The 11,955-nt window shown below is 44.6% G+C and overlaps 1 protein-coding gene across 1 annotated transcript in view; it reads left to right on the plus strand.

The window, feature by feature from the left end:
• Nucleotides 1-4,260: 4,260 nt before the first annotated feature.
• HP1BP3 (heterochromatin protein 1, binding protein 3) overlaps nucleotides 4,261-11,955 on the plus strand; it is a 13,746-nt gene continuing 6,051 nt past the window's right edge. The window contains exons 1-8 of the mRNA XM_009995742.1: nucleotides 4,261-4,463; nucleotides 4,872-4,974; nucleotides 6,385-6,535; nucleotides 6,878-7,037; nucleotides 8,089-8,232; nucleotides 8,770-8,850; nucleotides 10,467-10,621; nucleotides 11,331-11,421. Coding sequence (XP_009994044.1) covers nucleotides 4,368-4,463; nucleotides 4,872-4,974; nucleotides 6,385-6,535; nucleotides 6,878-7,037; nucleotides 8,089-8,232; nucleotides 8,770-8,850; nucleotides 10,467-10,621; nucleotides 11,331-11,421 — 981 coding nt within the window. The 5' untranslated portion in view covers nucleotides 4,261-4,367. The remainder of the gene's footprint in view (nucleotides 4,464-4,871; nucleotides 4,975-6,384; nucleotides 6,536-6,877; nucleotides 7,038-8,088; nucleotides 8,233-8,769; nucleotides 8,851-10,466; nucleotides 10,622-11,330; nucleotides 11,422-11,955) is intronic.

Genomic DNA, 11,955 nt, shown 5'->3' on the forward strand with positions numbered 1-11,955 from the left:
TTCTTGTAGCCCTTTTTCACCTGATTTCTAGATCTGTGTCATGTAGCGTGTCCTGAGCCATGTCTAGGAGCACATCAATCACCTGTCTACGTGTCATGTAGCAGTAAATGGACACCCTTGGTGGCGCAGGGCTGGATCTGCTTTCTCATTTTTCCATTGCATATTTGTTTGCAGTCTGCTCAGCTCCATGCACCCAACCACGTCCTTGTGACTTGATATTTCCGCCACTGTGACAGTTGGCCTGCCATGTTCCAGACCTGATTTCATCCTCAAATATTTTCCCTTCAATGAGATTGAAGTCTGAGATAAGATGGAAAAATCTTAGAGCCAGCAGAAATTCCAGGAGTCAGCCAAACTATGCCTCAAATTTATTTTTTTAAGTCCTTGTACCTGTCACATTGGTAGGGGTACTGCACTGTTCTCAAACATTGTCCAGAATGCGTGAGTGTTACCTGAGACCTCCTTTTTTTTTTCTTTTTTTTCCCAAGAATGATATAATAGCTCAGGAGGAAATTAACAATTTATTTTTTTTTCATTATAGTTCATGGAAAGCTACCTGTAGCTTTGACTGACTCTTCCATTAGTGACCATTCCCTGAGCTGGGAGACTGATTTCTGCTCATCTAGAAATCCAAAAAGTTGTTGTTTGTTGGTTTTTTTGCTTACCAGCTCCTTGCTGGATTATTGACTGACATCACCAGTTCATGAGAGCTGGGGAACTTATGACCCTGTAGTTCAACCTGTAGTTGGCATCTTGGTGACTTTTTTTTTTTCTGACAGTCAATCAGATTTAAGTGTATGAGAGGTACCCAGCAACCACCTTGAAAACCTGCATCTTCAATTGATGGCGTTTTCCCCCTTTCCAAGCACAATATTTGACATTTGTGTGAATTCAAAAATACAGTTAGTACTTTCCAATTGTTTATTGTTAAAAGTGATGTTTGCAGTCCTAGCTGTGGCACAGCTTTAAAGATGTCTACATATCCCATTCATGAAACATGGTGTCCAGGTAACAGTTGGTTGAGATGACTTGATTTTTTTCAGTTGAATCTAATGTTTTATTTAGGTGGGGGGTGAGAGTTCTTCTGCATTGCTCTTGCAAAACCTTAATAGTGTTTTGGTTTATCTTTTAAGAAACTAAATTCAGGCCTGTTTGCAGTTGATGTTTCACACTCAGTGGAGGAAAATCCTTTTGAAGAAATGGGCAAAGCAGGAGCAGTCCTTGAGCAGTAATGCCTTTACAAGGTGGTGCTTGTGACTTTGCCCCTTGAGGATACCAGTGCTTTGAAGTCAACAGGAGATTCTCCTCCTCCTCCTTTGATTCCCTTGCCCTTTGGAGCAGGAGATGATCCACCCATGGGAATGCCAAGGCAATCTACCAACTCCTGCTTGGGTCACTCTGAATTTCTGGATGGTGGCTCATTTGCATGGATTTTGGGCACTGGAGTTAGGAATTGTGCTGTGTTAAGTTCACTCTTGGGAGCAGAAAGACTCAAGGAGTTTATACTGTGCTAAAACAAAAGGGTTTCTTAGAACTTGGGGAATTTTAAGTCAAAGTTGAGAGTACTGTGTTTTCATGCATGTGACACACAGGTCACAAAGTTTAAAAAGAAATAAAGCCCAGGATCAGGTCAAACACAGTGCATGTTTGTGTGTGTTTATCATCCCAGGGAAAGTGTCTTTTGTAGCCCTCACTTGATTCCCCCGAGGATGGATCTGTAATTGGTTGGTTTAGGACTCACTTCAAAACACTGGCATTTTTTTAGATGGCTTCAGGCTATGTTTGCTAGGAAAGTAATTTGATACTGAGCTGAAGCCTGGTGGAATTTTTATTTTTTCCCTCTTCCTTTCCATACTTGAGGAAGATCCCATAAAATAGGTTTAAAAAAAAATAATTAAAAAGTGCTGGCCTGTAGTTTGTATGTTTTAATTGCCCATTAGTATTTTTTCCCCACTGTGAAATTTCATAAGAAAGCTTCATTCATCTCATTGATTTTATTTTTGGCATGCAGCTTGTGTTGTTTTTTCTGTTTTGTCTCAGAAAAAAACATCCAGCATTATTCCCCTCATTGGCTTTTACTGGTGCTGGGTCAGAGCAAGTTCACTGTTGTTTTTCAGGATGACTGTTGGATGCTAGAGGAGATCACAGGTGCTGCAGGAGTCAATTGACAGGCTGGAGCTGTCAGAAACACTGCATTGTGGAGAGTGTCAGCAAGATGCATGACTTTTAGAGCATCTCCTGTGGAGGTGCTACCTGGCCATGTGTCTAGTCCTTTTCTTGCCATCAGCCTGAGATGAGCTCTTGGAGCAACACCAGAGGAGGCCACAGAGGGAACCCCCCTGCTCTGGGACCAGGCTGGCAGAGTTGGAGTGTTCAGCCTGGAGAAGAGAAGGCTCCAGTGAGACCTTAGAGCACCTTCCAGTGCCTGAAGGGGCTCCAGGAAAGCTGGGGAGGAACTTGGGACAAGGGCAGGGAGGGTTGGGATGAGGGGGAATGGATTAAACCTGGAAGAGAGATCTAGGTTGGACATTAGGAAGGAACTCCTTGCTGTGAGGGTGGTGAGAGCCTGTCCCAGGTTGCCCAGGGAAGCTGTGACTGCCCCATCCCTGGCAGTGTTGAAGGGCAGGTTGGATGGGGCTTGGAGCAACCTGGGCTGGTGGGAGGTGTCCCTGCCCATGCAGTGGCGTTGGGACTGGATGATATTTAAGGTCCCTTCTAACCCAACCCATTCCATGCAAGTCTCTTAGTTGTGCCTTGGGTGTGTGCACCTGGTGTGACACTGCACCCACAAGTGAATAGATTTATTATTTTCCCACTTTATTATCTGGGGAGGGGATCTTGTAGGTACAACAATGCAGCCTCTTTCATCACCAATCCATGTGAACCCCTCATACCTTAATGTGTGTTCCCCTTGATTCTTCTCTCCCCGCTGCTGGTTTCAAGGTGGAAACTCCCTACACAGCTTGGAGGTGTAACTAAAATGCTCTCTGCAGATGAGCTGAGCCTGGCTTTCCCTGGGAAAGTAACTGAGGTAGAGAGAATCCCTCCAATCAATAAGGAGTCCCTGCTGCTGAGTAATAAGATTGTATTTGTGGTCAACAGGGAGTAGTGATGGTGATAGTGGTGTGGAAAGGAGCATCTACTCCTGCAGTGGAGAATGCAGTGTAAAGTGCTGAGACTGGGGTGCAAGTCATCTTGAAAACCGTGCCAGGAGTGATGTTATGTCTCTGTTCAAGAGGAAGACACTCGATGGGGAAATACCTGTGAAAGTTGAACGTTTATGTGAAGTGTTTGTTTTCTCATCTGAGCAAAAGAAAACATCCAGAAGAGGGTAGAAGTTGGGAGCATTTAGCTTTTTCTCTGTAAGAAAGAAAGGAGGAAGGCAGTGTGGGGCTTGATCTGTGGATGGAACCTGGAGTGGGGGGACTGGCTCCAGCCCTGGTGTGCTAGAAGAGAGGTTTTGCTTCTGAGGTTTTGAAAGGGAGCGCTGAGAAGTGAGAGTGAAGAATCATGTAAACGCTGTGTTTTGTGATGGAAATATCCTAACATCTCTCCTTTGGAGAGGCTGATGGAGCAGATAAGAAGGGCTCTAGCATTGTAATGATAGTGAGGAGTGAGTCTTAATGAGGGTTAAACTAAGCTTAACTCGTTAGGTGCCTATGATGCTGGATGTGTTTGGAGCAGAGTTTTGTGAAACTTAAATTTTTTTTGTAGAAGGCCTGGAGGCTGCTGCTTTGATTGTTTTCCTATTCAAGGACTCTTTCCTTTCTCTAAATTGCATGGGGATTAGTTTGGGAGGGGCATGGTTTTGAGTCCCCATGGATGTGTGTTCTGCCTAGCAGACTGAATGGTTTAATTCCTTTGGCTGGGAGAAGTTGGATCAATGAGTCAGCTCCTGCTTTTACCCAAAGTGAACGACCTCCCTGTTACCTCACCACCTTCCTTTAGGCACAGTGCAATGTCTGCTTTTCCTTAATGCTTTCTGTTAATTTCAAGAGCCTTGTTATTCTTTCAGAGATGTTTTAATGGAGCAGGCTGCAGGTCTGGCTTACACCTTTACCATTTCTGCTACATTCATAGCACTCGAGTTTGCATATATGTTTTAGCATCGTGGTTGAATGCAAGTGTTGATTGTCTGTTATGTTAGTCATAAGCTGTAACTCATTTATCCTTCTTTTCTTTTTAATCTTTAGTTTGTTAGAGACCTGGACGTAGATGTTTTTGTTTTGTTAATTTTCACACCACATCTTTTCTGTACTTCAGGTTGACTCCTCACTGCACTGTGAAAACCATTAGGAAAAAGTCCTTGGGGTTAAATCCTGGGGCTCCACAGTGTTCCCTGCACTTGGGGCTAGAAATTAATTTAAATGGCGACTGATCTGTCTGAAGCTGAACCCGTGCATCATAAGGCGCTTCCACTCTTAACGGGAGCTCAGCTGATCCACACGGACAAGTTAAGTGAGGTAGGGGCTGGCCCGTTCTCCAAGCTTGCCCTTGGATCAGTCCTGCTGAAGGTTATTCAGAACTTTCTCCCCTGCTTGTAGGAAACTCAACTGGGAGGCTGATAAGGCACTCTCCTTCCCCTTCCCTGCTTCCCTGAGACGTGTTTGTAAGACTCCTCAAATGCTCATCTAATTTAATCTGGAATAGAAAAGAAATTATTTCTTTTATAACTGTAAACCACAAATCTGTCCTCTCCTAGTATGCTTCAAAGAGCTGGTTTGAGGGTTACAGTCTTTTATTAAAATTCTGAAAAATCTAAAATGTAGCCAGAATATTTCTACATACACTGCTTTGATTTGCTTTAATCCCATCTCTAAACCTTGCTGGCTCTTCCCAGTATCTCTCCTGATTTTCCGAACCTTTTCCAGAAAGCTGAGGACGACACGATGCCGATCCGCCGCACGGTGAATTCTTCTTCCAGGGAAACTCCTCCCAAAAGCAAACCTGCTGAAGGTGAAGAGGTCAAAGCAGGTATGGTGATAGTTCTACAATTGTTCATGTGGAGCCAAAGAGAGGCTTTTGTTCTGAAACTCCTGAAAAAAACCCACCTTACTGCCATTATTAAAATACTACTAATGCTTAGCTTCTTTTGACAGGCTTTTCCTGGATTACTGGGAAGCTGTATTTTGCAGCCTCTCTTTCCAGTCTGAACCCATTTGTTTTGTCCTTCATACCCTGTGGTAAAGCCCTAACATTGCAGATAGGAAAATACAGCTACATCTAGGCCCTTTTAATCCAATCCGGGTAGAAATAGTGAAGTTTCAGTAGTGTCAGAAGACAGCTTCAGATCAAAATGTGGAGTTAATGAGTGGCAAAACAAAGTATTTAATTTTTTTCCTTTTCATGAACAAAAGGCTTTTACCATGATGTGTCATAAAATCTAGTCCAATATTAATGTGTCTGGTCTTGGCAGCTTCACCTCAGTTTCTCAGAATGTGTCGCTTTAGTATCATACTCAGTTCATTTCACTGACTTGCTTTTCACTTTCACTGACTCCCTCCTCTTTGGTGTCAAAAATAAATAAATTGCATATTTTTAATTCATGATGCCTCCATGGGAAAACTCTGCAGAGGAACATAGTGGGACTGCTTAAGCTCCTTCTCAGGGCTAGAGAACATGCCCATGGAGCAGCCATGGCAGGCAGCTCTTGATCCAAAAAGTGATTAACGACAGGTTATATGCATCTTACCCAGCAGGCAGCCTATCTCTGAGCTATTCTCAGCTAAATATACTGGAGTTAATTTGCTTGGTAAGTTGATTTCTGACTGGATTTGCTCCTGCTGATAGAGGAGTGCTTCTGCAAATGCACATGCCATCTAAGGCTTTGCCAAGTGTGAATAAAATGGGATTGAACAGTTAGAATCCTTCAGGTGTCACAGGGTGTGGTGCAAACAGCAGCTCTTGAAGATAAGTTGGTTGTAAACAAAGCTGCTTGTCTGTATCTGTCCAGATTCCTTACAGATAGGTAAGGTTTTGCACCTTTTTGAGTTGAAAATGCATAAACCTCAACCAAGGGGAAATTCTTGGTGTTTCCTGGTTCTTATTTCCCCTTCCTTCCCCCACCCAGGACTTTCTTATGAGAGATGGTGGCAACAGTAACTTCTGCAGTTAGTGGAGGACTGAGGAAATTAGTTCATTGATTCTGTTTGAAGTGATTCTGGCATTTGATGGCTGATTGCACCTTATTGAAGCTCTTTCAGTAGTTTCATTAACTTCTTAAGTTACATTCAAATAAATCATCTGTTTAAATTAAAGACAAAAATTGCCTAGTGGGGAATAATTTTTTGGGTGTGTTCTTAAAGTTTTATTCCCCCCACTGCCTTCCTGAAGAACAGGAGCTAGTTTTAGGCAGGAACTTGATGCATTTTCATATATTTCTAGATGCCGAAGTCACCTCAGAGGAATCTGCCTCTGTTGGAGAAGAACAAGAGACTGAAACCCTGCCTGCTGCATCCAATGAATCGGAACAGCCAAAGGAACCTGAGAATGAAGTGAAGGGGGAAACAAAGTCCTCAGAAGAAACCAAAAAGGAGTAAGGCTTGTTTGGTGCTGAATTCAGATATTTGGGCAGAATTGTGTAGAAAGTCAGGTTCTAGAGATAGCAGAGATGATGGGAGAGATGGGGAAAATAGGATGAGTCCCTTAAAAAGGTGCTCATGTTTCTCAGAAAGAAGCTAGTAATCAAGTGTACCTTCTGCTCTAGAACATGTGTGAGGGTAAATATCAAAGGTCTCTTTTTTCTGATAGAAACATCAGAATGTTCTTATGTTCTTTTCAGTGTCAAATGTTCTGGGCTTTGTTGTAGTTGTGTTTCTGCTTGTTGGCTTGTTTGACAGTGTCTCTTGTCTTCCAATTGCTTTGTGTTTTTCCTAAGTGAGAAAGACCAGTCTAAGGAAAAGGAGAAGAAGGTGAAAAAGACCATTCCTGCATGGGCTACTCTTTCTGCTAGCCAGCTAGCCAGAGCACAGAAGCAAACTCAGATGGCTGCCACCTCACGTCCTAAAATGGATGCGATTTTAACTGAGGCCATCAGGGTAAGCAGGAGATAAATGTTTCTTTTGTTCTTCTGAAGCAAAGCAGAATAATTTGTGCACCCAAAATCCACCATTTCAGCTTGCTGATGGTGCAGATGATAGTGCTGGCTGTTAGCAGGCAGGCATCCTCTGCCTGGAACCCACAGAGGTGAAATGTGAGTCCATGATGATGATGAGAGGCCCTGTAGTTCATTTCTTTGTTTAGAGTTTGTTTCCCTCCCAAATTGCATTATTAGAAACAGCTATGATGACATAATGTGGTTGATTGCTGTCATTATTTAATTTGGTGTGCCTTCTAGTCATATTTAACTTGATTTACCTTGATTAATCCATCTATTTCATGCGTGCTGTTTTCAGCTTTAGCTGTTTCTGATTCAGGACAGATGGAGATACTGTAAACTTGCATTCCAAAGTAGTGCTTGTCTTGGTTTACTGTGTCCTCCTGGTTCTAGGAAAAGGCCTGTGTTGTAGTTACACTGCTGTCCCCTTGAGGTTTGGTTCACACAGTGCCCTTCACAGGAGGCCTGGGCTCCATCAGTTGGAATTGCAATATGGCTTTTCCAGCTGCTGTATCTTCCAGTGCCTGAAGGGGCTTCAGGAAAGCTGGGGAGGGACTTTGGACAAGGGCAGGGAGTGAAAGGACAAAGGGGAATGGGTAAAGCTGGAAGAGATTTAGTTTGGACATGAGGAGGAAATTCTTTGCTGTGAGGGTGGTGAGAGCCTGGCCCAGGTTTCCCAGGGAAGCTGTGGCTGCCCCATCCCTGGAAGTGCTGAAGGGCAGGTTGGATGGGGATTGGAGCAACCTGGGCTGGTGGGAGGTGTCTGCTTCAGAATTGGAGAGCAATTGATGTGTGTTTGCTGCTCCTGTATTTTCTGCTCTCCAGCCACTCTGAGGGAGAAAGTGAAGTATTTTTTCAATTGTATTTTATCCTCTTGAGTGGGGCACAGGCCAGCCCTGACATCCTGGGCTGATCAGGAGCAGGGCAGTCTCTCTTCTTGCAGTATAATTCCAGGGCAAGTGGTTTCTTCTAACGTTTTGCCCCTGTTCCAGGCTTGCTTTCAGAAGACTGGTGCGTCGGTGGTCGCAATACGTAAATACATCATCCACAAATACCCTTCCCTGGAGCTAGAGAGGAGAGGTTACCTTCTAAAGCAGGCACTGAAAAGGGAGCTGGAGAGAGGAATCATCAGGCAGGTAAGAGTTGCTTTGTGCGGGTGGTGGTACTGAATGACACAGGAGTTTCCTAAGCCCCCCCTTAGCAGGACTCTGGGATGATCATGGTCTCCTTCATGGTGCTTAGTCAACCTCTGGTTCTACTTTGTTAGACACTGGCAGAATTCCAGCCTTGTTCTGTCAGTCAGATACTTTGCACTGTTGCCTTTTGTGCAATTTATGACTGTTTCTTGGTGTTGTGTCATACAGCATTGCAGCAGCATGTGTCTTCAGACTGAGTCCAGCGGTGTCACTTCTGCAGCAGCCTGTTTCTCTTAACACTGTCATATCTGGTAGGATGATCTGCTCAGGACAGCAGAGGATTTTATTAATGTCTGGCTGTCGTTTCTGATCTTACTGAAGTTTCAGTGGGTTCAAGTCAGGCCTCTGACAAACCAGCCCATCCCCAGGATGACAGTGCATTTAAAATGTGCCTAATGATGTCAGTTAGCCTCCTTCAGGTTGTTGTTATTCTGAGTTACTCTGTTAAAGACTGAAATGGACTTCCTTTTCATCTAGGTGAAAGGAAAGGGAGCTTCTGGAAGCTTTGTGGTGGTGTCCAATACAGGAAAAACTGTTCCAAAAGCCAGAGACAGAAAGGTAAGATGGATCACTTTAAACATTGCTCTAAAAAATCTTGCACTGAAACCCACATGCAAAACCCCAACCTAAGTGTTCACCTCATTGCTGTACTTTTCCTCCCCAAGTACAGTAAACACCTGCTCCACTAAAACCAGAATCAGAAAGCTAGTATCAGCAGTTAAAGCCAAGCAGAATAATCAAAGTCCTTGTTTTAAAATGTTTATGTCAAACCCCTAGGGCTTTGGTTCAGAGGCAGAAAACTGAGTAACCATGAAGCTCCTCTTCTGTTTTTACCTGGTAGAGAGAGATGCCTCTCAGGTATTGTAAGAGAGCTTTATGCTGCTGCTGCTTCTGTTCTATCTGTTGCATGGATAAATGGTGGACCTTAGTCTTCAGGCCTGACAGATGAACACTTTTCCATCAGCTTTGAGGGCAGAGGGAGGAAGAAGAAAATGTCCTAAGGCTCTAGAAGAAAGCTGCTGATGTTTGGTGTATATTGCTCAGAGGTGGTAAAATGTGATGGGTTTTTTTGAGCCATGTCCTCAGTTCCAGCACTGCTGTTCTCCACCCCCTGCTGCTCTGGGTGTGTGAAACACGTTTCTAGCACTGCAGTTACAAAATGCTTTGCTGGATTTGCCCATCCCCTTGTGGCTTAGATGGGTGAGCCCAGAGAGTCTGGTAAGCCCTTGGTCCTTATCTCCTGCCTGCTGGGGAGACCAAAACTGCCCTAAACTGAAGCCCTAAACTGAAGGAAGCAGCAACACACTTGGTACTAGGGCACTGCAGAAACTAGTGGCAGGGTCACTCCTTTTCAGCTAGATCTCACTGGCTCCACCAGAAGTTTGAGCAAGGCACCTGATAACTGCTAACACATCACTCTTACCTGCAGCATATTGGTGTCTTTGTTCCTAGGTACTTTCTCTGTGTTGCAGCAAAACCAACAGCTTGCTTTTGTTTTTTGGTGAATTCAGCTCACAGCTGAGCAGCTGGCTGGGTGAGCAGCACCCTCACCTGACTGACTGGTGGCAAGGCTGCTGTTCAGCATCAAAATCATGAAACCTCAGCACATTTCCCCACTGTCTTTTCTGTTAAAAGAACAGACTGTTTTTTTTGTTGTTTTGTTTTTTTTCTGATCATAACCTTGTAGTAACAAAGGGATGGAGGAACATTCAGGAGTGTTGGCTTCATGCAAGATTTCATTCTGCCAGTGAAAAAAAAAAAAAAGCAGTCTTGTTCAGCTGTTCATTTGTTGCCACAGGCCAAATCTTCCAAAAGGTCTTGCCTTTGATTTTTGTTTTATGTCAGCTTGTCACTTTCACCTGTACCATTGAAGGGTTTTAGAGGAAAGTGTCTGTAGAAAGAGGAAGGAAACCGTTAAAAATGCAGATGTGGTTAAACACGCAGCAGTTTATATGTGTAAAACTTTCCTCCTATGAAAAATCCAACCACATTTGCTCAATTGTACTTGATCTGCTAAACTTTAGAAATTGTCGATTTAAAGAGCTGCCCTACAAAACTTGATTTTTCCAGATCTGTGGCCAGTGTCAGGGGCACTTCTCCCCACCTGGGCGTTGCTAGTTCAGAAAATCCAGAGTTTTACACCCCACTGATGTGTAAAAGTGTCTGTATTTCAGAAAAGCACTTCAGCCCTGACTGCAGAGCAGCAAGTCAAGCTGGAAGATGTCCTGCCTCTGGCTTTCACCCGCCTCTGTGAGCCCAAGGAGGCTTCTTACAGCCTGATCAAGAAATATGTGTCTCAGTATTACCCCAAACTCAAGGTAGATATAAGGTAGGTGCAGGAATTCACCTTGGCAAGCAGAGCTGCAGAGCAGCAGTGAAACTCGGCCTTCCTCTGGCTGTGCCTCACTTGCTGATTGTTCAGTATTCCAGCAGACAGGTGGTGCTCTGCCTCACAGAGCCTGCAGGAGAGCTTGAGGAAAAGCTGTGCCTTTTACTGCATCCCTCCACACCCAATCTTTGTTCCTGCCACCGACATCAGCCTTGCTCTGCACATCTCCATCCTTAACCAAAACCAGATCCCTTTAGCTGCCTGGATGTGAAGGCCTGTCTTTGGCATCTTGTCCCACCTGGTTCTGGCTGCTTTCATAGTAACCTTTCTGGTTGCCCACATGGAATGGGTCAAGGCATGAGGAGGAACCAAATCTAGGAAAGCCCTGTGCAAGTGCTTGTTTGTCTGTGGGCTGACTGACTCCTTGCCCACCGAGTCCAGGTGTGCTTTTCAAAATGTGTAAATCCTTCCAAGTGAGGCTTGTCTGTTCCTGGGTACACAGTGACACCAAGAGAGCTCTGCAGCTCAATTCCCAGTAATGTACATTGTTCTTCTCCTGTAATCAGCACTTGCTGACAGAGCTCCATTTAAAATGTCTATCTGTAGGCAGATCCCACTCTAAGCACTGCTTTGTGGGAAGTGTTGTTTCTCTGTTTGTGTTTTCAGCTGCCAGTCTGTGTCAGTAAAGCTTTATCCTCCTGTATTTCAGGCCTCAGCTGCTGAAGAACGCCCTGCAGAGAGCTGTAGAGAAGGGCCAGTTAGAGCAAATCACAGGGAAGGGAGCATCTGGGACATTCCAGGTCAGAGCCAGAGTTTCTCTTCCTTTGTTGACTGTACTGACTACAAACCTTGGATATAACTTAATGCACCCTCTATCCCTCCACCCCAGTTTTATTGGGCACACCTTTCTTTAGCAGCCTGTCACATTCAGGAATTGTCAAACTATGAAGCAGTAGGACTCTTACCCTCCACTTGGTCTACATTTCTGGAGCAGACCCCCCTGCCTTCCTTGCTTAGTGTGCTCCACACATTGCTTCAGCTCTGACTCACTAGCACAGTAGGGGAGCTGGTGGGGTAAGCTTTCCTTCCCATCACTGATTGTAAGTGCAGCAGGTTCCCCAGATGCCTGCAACGTCTCTTTTTATCATGTCTGTGCCATAGAAATCCCTTGGGTACATTTGTTAATGTGGGTTGGAGGAAGATCTGATGTATTGCTCAGCAGCAAGTCTAGAGAAGGCCACAGAGATGATCCCAGGGCTGGAGCAGCTCTGCTCTGGAGCCAGGCTGGGAGAGTTGGGGTGTTCAGCCTGGAGAAGAGAAGGCTCCAGGGAGAC

The sequence above is a fragment of the Chaetura pelagica genome, unplaced genomic scaffold (genome assembly GCF_000747805.2).
Source record: "Chaetura pelagica isolate M959 unplaced genomic scaffold, ChaPel_1.0 scaffold234, whole genome shotgun sequence".
Taxonomy (NCBI): Eukaryota; Metazoa; Chordata; class Aves; order Apodiformes; family Apodidae; genus Chaetura; species Chaetura pelagica.